The sequence below is a fragment of the Micropterus dolomieu genome, linkage group LG09, assembly GCF_021292245.1.
Source record: "Micropterus dolomieu isolate WLL.071019.BEF.003 ecotype Adirondacks linkage group LG09, ASM2129224v1, whole genome shotgun sequence".
In the NCBI taxonomy this organism is placed as follows: domain Eukaryota; kingdom Metazoa; phylum Chordata; class Actinopteri; order Centrarchiformes; family Centrarchidae; genus Micropterus; species Micropterus dolomieu.
This window is the reverse complement of record NC_060158.1, coordinates 8,802,353-8,814,706: the sequence shown is the minus strand read 5'-3', so window position 1 is coordinate 8,814,706 and position 12,354 is coordinate 8,802,353. Positions and strand designations below refer to the sequence as shown.

At 40.3% G+C, this 12,354-nt stretch overlaps 1 protein-coding gene across 1 annotated transcript in view; it reads right to left on the bottom strand.

Annotated features, from left to right (window-relative positions):
* The window catches only part of nedd9 (neural precursor cell expressed, developmentally down-regulated 9), a 31,393-nt gene extending 20,755 nt beyond the window's left edge, over positions 1 to 10,638 (bottom strand). Inside the window, exon 1 of the mRNA XM_046058449.1 lies at positions 10,442 to 10,638. Coding sequence (XP_045914405.1) covers positions 10,442 to 10,453 — 12 coding nt within the window. The 5' untranslated portion in view covers positions 10,454 to 10,638. The remainder of the gene's footprint in view (positions 1 to 10,441) is intronic.
* Between the last annotated feature and the right edge of the window lie 1,716 nt (positions 10,639 to 12,354).

Genomic DNA, 12,354 nt, shown 5'->3' with positions numbered 1-12,354 from the left:
AAATAAAGATTTGACATAACACTAACAAGCAATCATTCCCAAATATGAGAGGCCGTTAAGGAGATGAGACTGAGAATATTCTAACCTACAGTTTCACCAACCACACAATTAACCAACGTGTGCACTTATACACACATTAAAAAAAAGGCAGTGAAAGCCACCTTCATATTTAAGCCACACTTTGCAGAGATACAGTAGGCTGGTGGAGGAAAAGGTGCAAGAGAAACCTTGCATCCGCTCTCTAAAACACACAGAGAGGCTCATTTCTGCTAAACATCTCACGTGTGTCAACAGCTCAGCCACACAAACGCTCAAACATTCACACTTTCATGAAGCCTCACTGCAGATGTAGACTAATCTTTTACAGGATGTACCCCTGAACATGATTTTCAACTGAGGACTTACACATACAGTTTGTTCTGTATCTGTGACAGTGCACAAATAAACAAAACACACGGTGTAATACATTTTCACTATTCGCATGTGCTTTTTAAGTTGCAGTGCATTGAGCTCTCAGGGTCAACGTACACTGTAATAACAATGCTTTATCAAGGTATCTGCAGGTTTCAACAAGTAAAAATTAGGAATTTTTAAGACAATTATGAATTTAAGATGTATTTCATGTCCATAAAAAAGTATGAATGAAAATTGAAGTCCCAGAATGACTTGCAAAGTAAATTAATTCACATAATGGTGTGTATGTAATAGTGTGTTTAACGTTGGTCACATTTGTAGTTTTATTACAGCGACTACAACAACAGAAAAAGAACTACAAAAATAGTGTTAAATGAATAGCAACATCATTAAGACCTACCGAAACATCTTTAAAACCTACGTAATAGGCCTACCTAAAATAATTTTTTTAATTTTTAAGACCAAGCGGCCCTGCGACCCTGTACACAGGATAAGCGGTTGACGATGGATGGATGGATGGAAGACCAAGCGGAAAGATGGTTATTTAATTTTTGTCATCTTCATCCCAGGTGCAATTCCCAGTCTGTGGTCACGTTAAAAATGACCACTTAACTAATCTTCTACATATTTAGTTTTAATAAGGTCTGACGCCAGAAAAATATTTACATTTACACCTTAAACAATGAAAAAATAAAGCCAATGTCAACAAAACACGTGGGTAATATTAGGTGCTAAATACTAATAATAATTATACTTGAAGGTCAATTAGGATTACTAACACCTTGATACTTGATAAAAAGGTCAAGCTGTAATCATCACAGGCAGTCTGAGCAAAGTACTGTGTATGTGGAAAAAACAAACATGAACACATACAGTATCATCTTGTGCGGCAAGTCTGGGTACCACAAAGATCCCAAAAGGGAACTGCTGGACACATTTTCACACTCTTAACTCTTGTTCTCACTGTGGTTTAGTTTTAATGGGGCAGAACTTGTCTGCAGGTAAGTATACAGACAATAGAAATAGAAAACATGATCCCCTTTAAACTGTAGCCCCTCCACTGCTAGTGAGTCAGAGATGAGCCAGAGTAGAATTCAAACATAATGACTGATGTGAGACATAAAACATCACCCCTAATCATATTGAACAAACAGGTTGTTAGCTGTAATGGTTAGCAGCTACACGCAGATCCTTTTGAAGTGATGCAGTGGGGGGGGAGGCTTAGCTCCTGTTGTCGTGTTTTTGTTTGCTTCAGTGCGCTGCACCACGGTCATCGGAGCAGGTGAAACTGACTATTAAAGCGGGCGTCACATCTCTGGCATAAACATTGGTTAGTCACAACACTGTGACTCCACCACTTGCCATTGATCCACCTATAAACACATGTGTTCACCATTTGTCATGCAGGCGGGGAGGGCCCCTTCTGCTTCACCCACAGATGAGTGCGAGCTTCCAGGAAGTTATCCGATATAAGTCAGCGAGACGAGAAGCGTACTGCTGCTTCCTAATGTAAATATGAAGACTTTCTGGTCCTGACCTCAGATCCTATAGAAATAACACAGGGTGGCAGAGGTGGACAGATGGTAAAAACAAGATCTTATCTCAAGGCGACGTTTAATGTATGTTAATGGTTTTGCTCTTTGCTATATTTCAGACCTTTTCGGCCCATATGAGTGTGTGTACTGCTTCATAAACATGTTCAGGGTTCAAGCTCAACATGTCTGAGGAAATAAGGCTGTCTAACTCAGTATCCTTTATTAATTTATTCTTATTTTATTTTGTAACCTTATCTAGTTAAATGTCTGTTTTTGCCTTTGACTGACACCATTTGTTCTGATTTAGAGTTGCAACAACTCAATATGCACAAGGTGCCACTGTGATCGATAATTCAGATGTTACATTGTTTAGGGCTGCAGCTAACAATTATTTTCTAATATCAATAAATCTGCCCATTATTTCTTTGATCTATCGTTCAGACTATGAAATGGCAAACAACAATAAAAAAATCATGCCAACTTCCCAAGTCCAAGGTGACATCTTCACCTTCACCAGTACAAAACCCAAAGATATTAAGTTTATAATGATATAAAACAGAGAAAAGCAAAAAATCCTCACATCTCTGAGGCAGGAATCTGAATTTTTTTTCACTTGTTTTTGCTTAAAAAATTGCTGAAACAATTATCAAAATAGTTGATTATTTCATTATTGATATATTATTCAGCTTTAAAGATGTTAAAGATGAATAACAAACTTTGGCCTAAGTATTGAAAAACATATCAGGTCATCAGACATTAAAAAGGATAAAAGGAGGTATATAAAAGTTTGAACTTGGGTCTCCCACATCTCATGCTGCCCTCTGCAACATCTGGCTCTAGAGACGCTCTCACGCCTTCGTATGTTTTTGTCATTAGAAAGCAGAAATCGTGCAAAGCTAAGCTGTCCAGATTCGCACCTGGAGCTCGATATGCAGCCTGAAGACCCAGCTGTCTGAGCCCCTCCTCTCTGAGCCCCTCTCTGCTCTGACTCACACACCTCTACATAAATATGTCATTTTTTTCCACCGGCGTCTCGCCTGAACACAAACTGTATAAACGTCCTCTCATTTCTGTGGAGAGCCTGCTGACGAATCCAAAAATAAAAAAGTCCCTTATGTAACTGCACCGCCTGCTGAAAGGGCCCCACCTTTGCTTTCAGTAAGAACTCTCTGGGTGGTTTTGGCTCTGCCTCTCTGGGGTACACATCAGTCTAATAGTAATGAAGGTGGCTTTGGCTAAACAAGCTTCCAAATACTCAAATTCTCCTGCTACTGCGGCCAAGAACAAAACCGCACCACACAGCAGAAACCCGCGTCCCCACAGCAACGGGAGCTGCCCTGCTTTCAAAGAGACGAGGATGTTTTCAACCCAAACAAACACAACCTGCTCCCAAAAAAGTGGTACGCTCCGACTGTGAGAAGATCACGCAGTACCTCCTTGAGTGACAATTAGGGCCATACCACTGTAACACGTGTCCCGGGGTGGTTTGCAGAAAGGGGCGAACCAGCACACTCATTTGGCCTCATTTCACATGGTTAAATATAGAAAATAATTATAGTAATGACGGTAATGAGGACCTGATGACTTTTTACGAGCCGTTCCTCAGAGTGCGGCCTGCTGCGGGTGAGAGCCAGTTCAAATAAATGGGCCGTGTGAAGGGTTCTGGATAGAGAGAGCTCATGGGAAGCGGTTCAGAGCTCAGGGTACATGATAATTTCTTCATTTGGCCAGTTTTCAGGGAGGCTGACCCTCTGATTAAAGCCTTTTCAAAAAGCCAGCGGCCGTGTATTAACATAACTACACAGCAGGCTCGGTGAAACATCACATCCTCTATTTCTGGAAGAGTCTTGATGAAAAAAGTACCATGTCACAGCTTGGTTTCACTTTAAGCCAATAAACACACAGGAATACGTAATCCAGCACGTGCACTGCTGCCACACTATAACTGATTGATATCTTATGCGAGCATCTGTAAATCAATACTTATGACACAGTTACAGTGGCATGACGAGAGTTGTAAGCAATCAATAGCTTATCCCAGCCTTGTGGTCAGAAATCACAGGCTTGTTGGTTTGTTCATTTTTGTTGTGTCACTTGTTTTAGTTACATCTCTCTGTAACTATTTTCACCGGCCCACAGATATCAAGACACAGCACACTAAGCTCCTCCAGGCTGATACAAAAAGCTCTATTCATTCTGCCTGGTGTTGCATAAAAGACTATTGTATCCCCAGTGTAAATATGACACCCACCACCTTCCCTCTCTCATTTGTGATTCAAGAGCTGCAACACTAGGTGAAGAAATTGCTACACCCTGAAACATCTAAACAGCAACAGCATGGCATGACTGCGTCTTCAACAGGATGTGATGTGCCATGCCACATCTAACCACACTGCAAGCTGCGACAAACCAATGATGCTGAACACATCTCAGTTTGAGAGCGGAGGTTTTGAGATGAGGTCACTGAATATGCATGACTAAAACTCCGTCATAATCGTGGAGTTTCCCTGAAAACAAAACAAAAATTAGTATGTTAATCTTAATGAAGGGTATCACTCCTCAACACTTTATTTTACAGCTCTTGTCAGGCTACTTGTGTTGAGATAAGACTTAAATATGATAATGCAATATAATTATTAGTTGCCTAATTTCTACCAATCTGCCTGAATGAAATACGACACGGGCAGGACACAACTGTCAGCCACCTTTTGATTTAGCCACAGGAAGCCATTTGAGTAACTTCTTGCTTAAAATGTTCTCCTCCAGCTCCTCCTCAGTCTGTCCATAAATCATAGTTGTTTTATTTTTTTACTGTCACATAAACTACAAGGTAACTTGACATGACGCCCTTCTCTGTTTCCCTCCCACTTCTTAGCCTGCAGCATTTCCTGCCTCCCGCAGAACCCAAAGGGATCCAGGCTACGACTGACCTAGTCTTATCGCTTCACATCTTGGACTCCCTCTCTCTGGTCCTGAACGTCAAGTACTAACCTATAATTAGACGTTACACTGGAGAAACTCTCTCAAAAGTGTATCGAATACTGGAAGGGCTGCTGGGGAAGCATATTGTGCAACGTTGCCTCTCACATTCTGCCAAGTCATTCCAGGGCTGCTTGAATGGTGTGAAGCTCCAGGAAGACAAACTGTCCTTCACTCTGAGGACCCATGTTGGCAAGCATACATGCTGCTGACGTGTCTTTGAGCAAAGCTGTGAATCTCTGCAAACTCTTCCAGGGACTTTGTTTGATTGCTGACACTGACCTCTGATCTGAAAAGACAACTGACTGCAACTGCAGGAGTCAAAAAGGAAAACGACAGTATGGATGGCATTTGAGGGGCCCCAGCTAAGAAGTGCTCAGTTTTGACGAAGACGAGAGGTGGCTTATTTCCAAGCTTGGCACTGATGCCAAATGAGGGTACATGAGTGCATAGTGGTAACCCCTCCGAGACGAGAGCTAATCTCTCCAGGGGGCATTAGCCAAGATGTGAAATATGTTTCATGGTATCTCTGCAGGGCCACATTGAATGGTTTTACATATAGGAATAGCCAATGAGATGGAGATTCACTCCAGTGTCTTCCCAATTTCATGCCACACAAAAGATCTCACAGACACAAAAAGCAGAATGACTGAGGCTGCCATCTTCTCCCTTTGAAACACGAAGGGCATGTGAGATAAAAAGGGGAAATCTTTTGTTTATTAGAGTGAAAGATTCACCATTTTTAACACTTCAGTACTTTAGAAAAAAAAACTACTGATGATGTACTTTGCTTTTACATTTTGTATTTTCTTTATTTAGTTTTAACTGATTGTTTTTGTCCATAAGATGTCAGAAAATTGTAAAAAATAGTCATCAAAAGCGCCAGAACTATAGCTAAAGTAAGAAAAAGAGAACGCCAAACAGTATACTGCATCATAAAAATAACTCAAGGAAACGGATAATGATGGATATGTAATTTTTTTTTAACAAAAGACCGAGGATGTTTACTTAATAAAGTTTAGCAATCACAATTTTTTTAGCCATTTCTGAGATCCAACGACAATTAATTTTTGATTAATCTGGAGATTTCCCTCTAGATTAAATAGATTAATCATTTTGTTTTGTCGTTTGTTGTTAGAGAATAGTGACACATGCACATTATAATTTGCATCTTCAGATTGCTTGTTTGATCCAACCATCATTAAAAAAACTCATAGATATCCAGCTTAATTGACATATATGACGAAGAAAAACAGCAAATTCTCACATTTGAGAAGCTGGAACCAGAAAATGTTTGGCATTTTTGCTTGAAAAATGACTGAACCAATATATTGATTATCAAAGCTTGACTTATCAAGCTATAAAATAACTCATCTTTTCAGCTAACGTCTCATGTTCAGCTTGCTACAGTCACTGACAGTCCTCCAAACACATTAAATTGTGGTTGTGTGTACTAATTCAGTTCAGTGGTAATAAAACGCTTTTCTTCGCTGGTGTTCCCAGCTGTCCTCTTATCTGTCATTAGGACCGACTCTCTGCAGGGTCAAACCAAGCTGACAGAGGCCCGCTACATCTTTAGAGATGACCCTGCAAAATATTTGGCATTCCTCGGGGGGAAGGAAGGGGGCTGCGAGAATTATTTCCGCCAAAGGTCAAACATGGAAATGATTATATGCATTGTCGCTGATGTTGGGTAGTCTCTCTCTCTCTCTGTGTCTCTCTGGCTGAAATGAGCACACAGTGTAGTCTGTCTCCCCGCTGACCGTTTTCAAATGTTAATGGCAGGCTCATGGTGCGAGGACACAGCAGGGGGGGGGGGGGCATTCATTCTCACTGGGGGAGAAGCTCTTCACGCTCACTGAAAATCTTGCACAGGAGCAAACTTGGGGCACAGGGGCAAGTAATTCTGCACTGACTAATAAATACTCTGTGATGAATTCACATGACTGAAGAAGTAGGAAAAAGCCACATGGAAAAGCTATTTCACTGATTGTATGTATGCATAAAACTTGCAGGGGTTTCTCCAAAGGTTGATAAAGCAGAGGAAAGGATTGTTTGCCTGGTTTTCTCTGAACAAACTTTATTCTTCTTTCAAGGGAAGACAAACGTCTCTTTCTGCACAACCGAACATGCACAACACAAAGAAAATAAAAGACGGCGTTCCCCGCTGCCAGACTCATTACCAATGTAAAGGGGCACCTTGAAACAATCATGTGCATCTTCCGAACAACCTTCCCACGCACAATCGCCTGAAATGCTCTCATTCTCACGGGGCACTCATCGACCTTGCGGCTCCCATCCCCCCCCCACAATACATCTAACTCTGTTTGCCCTCTCGTTCCCCCCACAACTTCCTCTTTCTTTCATTTTCTGCATGCTCTTTCAGTATCACAGATCCTCCTCCCTCTCAGAACAATGTCTGCTCCGCACTCCTCCAGCCCTCTTTGCTTTTGGACCAGTGCCTGGAACCTGAACCCGTAAAAAAGAAACACTGAGGAAAACACACACACACACATATATTGGCCAGAATATGGGTTCACCTAATCACTCTTCACTGTGGTTGTGAAGCTATTTCTGCAACAGTTACGTCAGCTACGAAGGAATGAGTTCAAAGGTTGTGGAAGCCTCTTTACTAATTTTGCCCCAGAAAGTTGTGTCACAACTCTTTAAAGGAATAGTTTGACATTTTGAGAGCCAGGAGACAATTGGCTTAGGTTAGCATTAAGACTCAATATGGGGGGAAATAACTAGCCTGGCTCTATCCAAAGGGAACAATATCTGCCCACCAGCATCTCTAAAGCTTACTGATTAACGTGTTATTTTTCGTTTGTTTAAGCTGTACAACAACTGAAGAGCAAAAACAAGAACTTGGGGTTTTTACGAGGGGTCAAACTAAAACAAAAGAAAGCGTTTTCACTCTTTAATCTTTATGTGTTAACTACCTGACTTCTGGTTTAGCCACTCTGTAAAACAACATTTTGTGCTTTTTATGAAGTAAACAAACAAGATATAGCACATTAGCTTTAGAGGTAGATTACCTTCTAGCTAGAGCCAGGCTGTCTTTATGCTGAGCTAACTGTCTCCTGGCTCGAGCTTCATGTTTTCTCTACAGAAAAGGGGGTGGTATCAATCTTGTCCTTTAAACTCCCTCAGGTACCATCTCTTCCTTTTCTTTGTCTGTCATGCTCTTCCTCATCAGTAACCCCTGGGCCTAACTGACGCTGTAAGAGATCTGTTTGTGTCTGGACCCGTCAGGGGGATTATACGCATTAGGTGACCTATGTAAGACAAACCTTCCCTTCACACCTGAACACATCGTTGGCAACCATCTCTGATGTCAGAGAAGAAGGGGCCAGGGCAGCATCTGGGCTGATTCAACTCAGGACATGTGACAGGGCGCCACCAGCCAGGGCGACCTCGTTAAGCTTCTGTTGAAACATTACCACTCTGTGAGGAAAGGAGCGCTTAATATAGCTGTGAATAATTCAGTGCAGCTGAGATCAAGAGCAAATGCTGAGATCTGATAGGGGACGTAGTAAAGTTTGACACTATTTAAAAGATCTGTGAGAGGCTGACCTGTAAGAAATCCAATAAACAGCAGTGACGCAACATGTGTCGTCACCTTTCTTTTCTTTCTCCCTGCCACCCTACTTTCCTCTGGCGGGGTTGCATAATGTGGATATGTTTACCATAAGCAAAGAGCAGTCTGCATGATTTCAATGCTCTCCCTATCTCACATGTGGCAAACAAAGAAGAGTGGATGTAGTTTTACGTCATAGAGGTTGCGTGCTGTACAGAGCTCCTTCCTACAGACAGATAACAGCTTGGAAACGCTTGTGTTGATCACATTTATTAACATCCACTGATCAATCTTCTTGTTCAGGATGAAAACAGTGATCATGGAGACCTGGTCAAAGTCATTTCCGCCCCTGAAGGGACAATGAGTCAGTTAGGACCATGACGCAGATACACAGTGTAGACGCCCTCCAATCATAACCACACCCTGCTAAAGAGTGACACCATGCAGGCCCAGTAGACGCTGAAGAGAAGAAACCCAAAGTTTACAGCTTACAGTTTGAACTGTGTCGAGAGTCTGAGCCAAAACTCAAATGGCTACTTCACACTTCACACAGAAAACAGCTATTGAAAAAGTGTCTCCTTGCTAAATGCGCTGTGTTTCCCCAAATAGTGCATTCCCAAAGCAGGAGTCAAAACATGTTAGCTTTCCACAAAAGTCAGTCCAAAGCTTCCTATACCTCAGATGAAGCTGACATCAAGCTGCAGCAAGCTGTCAATCACAAAATGAACCTCAGTGGACCATGGTGACGGTCATAACAGAACCTCTGATTGGCTGCATGCTGACACAAAGAGCAATGTGAGAGATCAAATCAAGACCAGAGGAGGTGATCCCCCTCACTGACTTTCACTTCTGGTTATATTTTTTGATAAATCAGTTTTTGAGTTTCAAGTAAATGTAACTTATCACATTACAGCTGAAACAATAACCAATAAATCAATTAGTCCAACGTTATTTGCATCTAATTTGACAATTGATTCATCCTTTAAGTAATTTTTCTAAAATGCTAAACATTTCCTGATCTCAGCTTCTCAGTTGTGAGTTTTGCTGCTTCTCTTTGTCTCATGTGATCATTAGATTTGAACATCTTTTGACATTTTACAATGTCCCCAAGAGACAGCAGGGAACACCAATTGTCAATTGTTGCTATTTGCTGACATTTTAAATACCAAACAATTGATGGATCAATCAAGAAAACAATACAATATACAGTACATATACATACACACACAATAAGCTACATATACAGGGGGAAAACGGTTGCCTACAGCTATTTTTAGCTTAATATAACAATAACCAAACAAAGCCCAACAGCAATAAGGAAGGTCACTGTAGAGGATATAAGTGACGCTATAAAGCAATAATCAATATGGTCATTTTATAGCCTACCTGAATCTCAGTAAAATGTTTTACATTAACAGTCTTTGCCACTGTCAGTAAAATATGAGCACAAATTATCAAAAGAACTTGAGAAGCAACATGTTTCTATTCCGGTTACTATATTTCTGCTTTATAAAGGGGAGGGGAAGGTTGCGCTTTCACTCTATTTGCGTCCCTGTGGTGGCAATAAATGTAGCCTGAAGACAGAGATGGTGATACATACAATCAATAGCGTCAAATGAGACATTCACACACACATTTACACATTTCAACCAGAAACATCTGATAAGAAAAGTGACAGCATCCCCTTCTAATCTCACCACCACTGACATGCTGTGTGCTGTTTTCCTGTTACATTTTTTTAACAAACCCGGATGCGCTAATTTATAGAAGTTATAGGCTAACTAGCTCCATGAAACCAAACGTGGAAAAGTTTCATATTCACAGCAACTCGACTCCTCTGACTAACCCAGTTTTGTTGTAAATAAAGTCTTCCAGCGCACAGTATGAACACAACAGAAAAAACTACCGACCCAATCTGTGCCGCATCACTTACTTTGTATTTCATCTTGCAGCTCTTCTCTGTGACTCCAGTAAAAGTGAGAAATATATCCGCTTTATCGCATCAAAGAGGTGCACATCTGAATAACTGTGTGAGTGATTTTCTGTCTGGTTAGCCAGCCATCCAGAGCTTCATAGACGGAGAAACACGCACGCAGGAATGTCTCTGGATCCGCACCGCTTCTCTCTACTCCTCTACACCAGATTGCTCTTCACCACATTGACGGTCGACCCGCTCATTTGCATAAAAAGCCGCTGATTTGTCGAAAGGAACATTATGATCCCGCCCCCTCCCGCCGCTCGCCCTGCTCTTTTACAAAAGTGACGTCATTATCACGATACAAAGGTGGATTAAATCTCCTTTTTTTTAAATGTGGAACAACAGATATATTCTTTCGACTACTATCACTGATTATGTGTCCAAGAGTGCATCATAAGGTGTATGTAACAATTATTTCGACGTGGTTTGATAATGCCTCTCTCTATATAAATAGCCTACTATATTAATGGTAAAACTAAAAGATAATTTTAAGACATTTTCTCACTACTTTGTCTGTAATTATGCTCTACAGTTTGACAATAGCATTTTGGTACCATTAGAAGTATTCTGAATGAGCTACTAGCAGTTCTTTTTTATAATGAACCCATGAAAGCACAAAAAACTATCACAGCAATAGTTTGATACTGAATAAAACTTTAAAACATGATGATTCTTAGGCAAGTTCTGGAGTTATACTGTAAGAAGCTCCTTTTCTTATAGATAGATAGATAGATAGATAGAAGATAAAGGTAGGCTACTTGATCTCAGTCATTTTTGAAGCTGTCCTTCAAGGTATTATTTGACCTTTAAAAGGTTATAAACAAAAAACAAAGTTAAACAAAGTTTTTTGCCAGCTGAAATTCATCTAAGTAATTATTAGTAAGGTCAGCTCCTGCCTGATCATATTGGTCATTGATAATAGTTGGAATAGGGTTTGGTTATTGACTTTTCATAAACCAAAATGTCCAAGCAGGAAGCCAAATTTTTCTGAGCTGATTATCTGTATCCACAACACAATTGATTTATAATTTAGTATAACACCTAAAAGCTTTACAAGCTGGTTATTTACTGCATACTTTCTGAATTTGTTGCAATAAAGTTTATTGAAAACAATTTAATTATGTCTGATTTACCAAATATGCTAAAGCTACAGTTTGTTTTTAAACATGATTTCACTGATTACATATCAGGAAGTCTCATGTACCTCTATGTGACAAAAAAAAGAAAAGTGCTGGTCGTTTCTGTCCCTGAACGTGAAGGAAGTGTGATTATGTAGCATTTTCTTCAGCACGGAAATGTGTCTGTTGGTTCAGAAGAAAATTACAACACCCAGCTTTGTTTTTAACCTACCCAACACCATCATCCTGCTCTTAAATTAACAAATAAAAACCTGTTTCAAACTCTCATCTGCACTGCAGAGCTCAGGTGGCACAAACAGGTACTTAAACATCACCACAGGCTGCACAAAAAATAGGCATTTGATTTCTCTCTTCTGACATCAAGATGAAGGGACAGAGGTAAAAATAGGGAAAAGATGTGATGCATTTTCTTTTAAAAGACTTCCACTGCTGCTCGTCACTGCTCTTCAGAAATAAGAATAAAGAATTCAGAATAAGAAGACATCTGAATTGAACATACGCTGGTCTTGACAAATCCGTCTTTTAAAGTTGGTTCACAAATCTTGCTAGTTGAAACTGCATACCATGAAGATGTTTCCTACAATCTGAAAATGACTCAGACTCATTTATTTGTGTCGTTTTTTTACAGTTTGCTTAAATCTATCAACAAGCACAAGTATTGTCTACATCTGGTGGAAGAAATCGATGATGACTGACAATGAACATCACATCAAAAATATGTCAATCTCT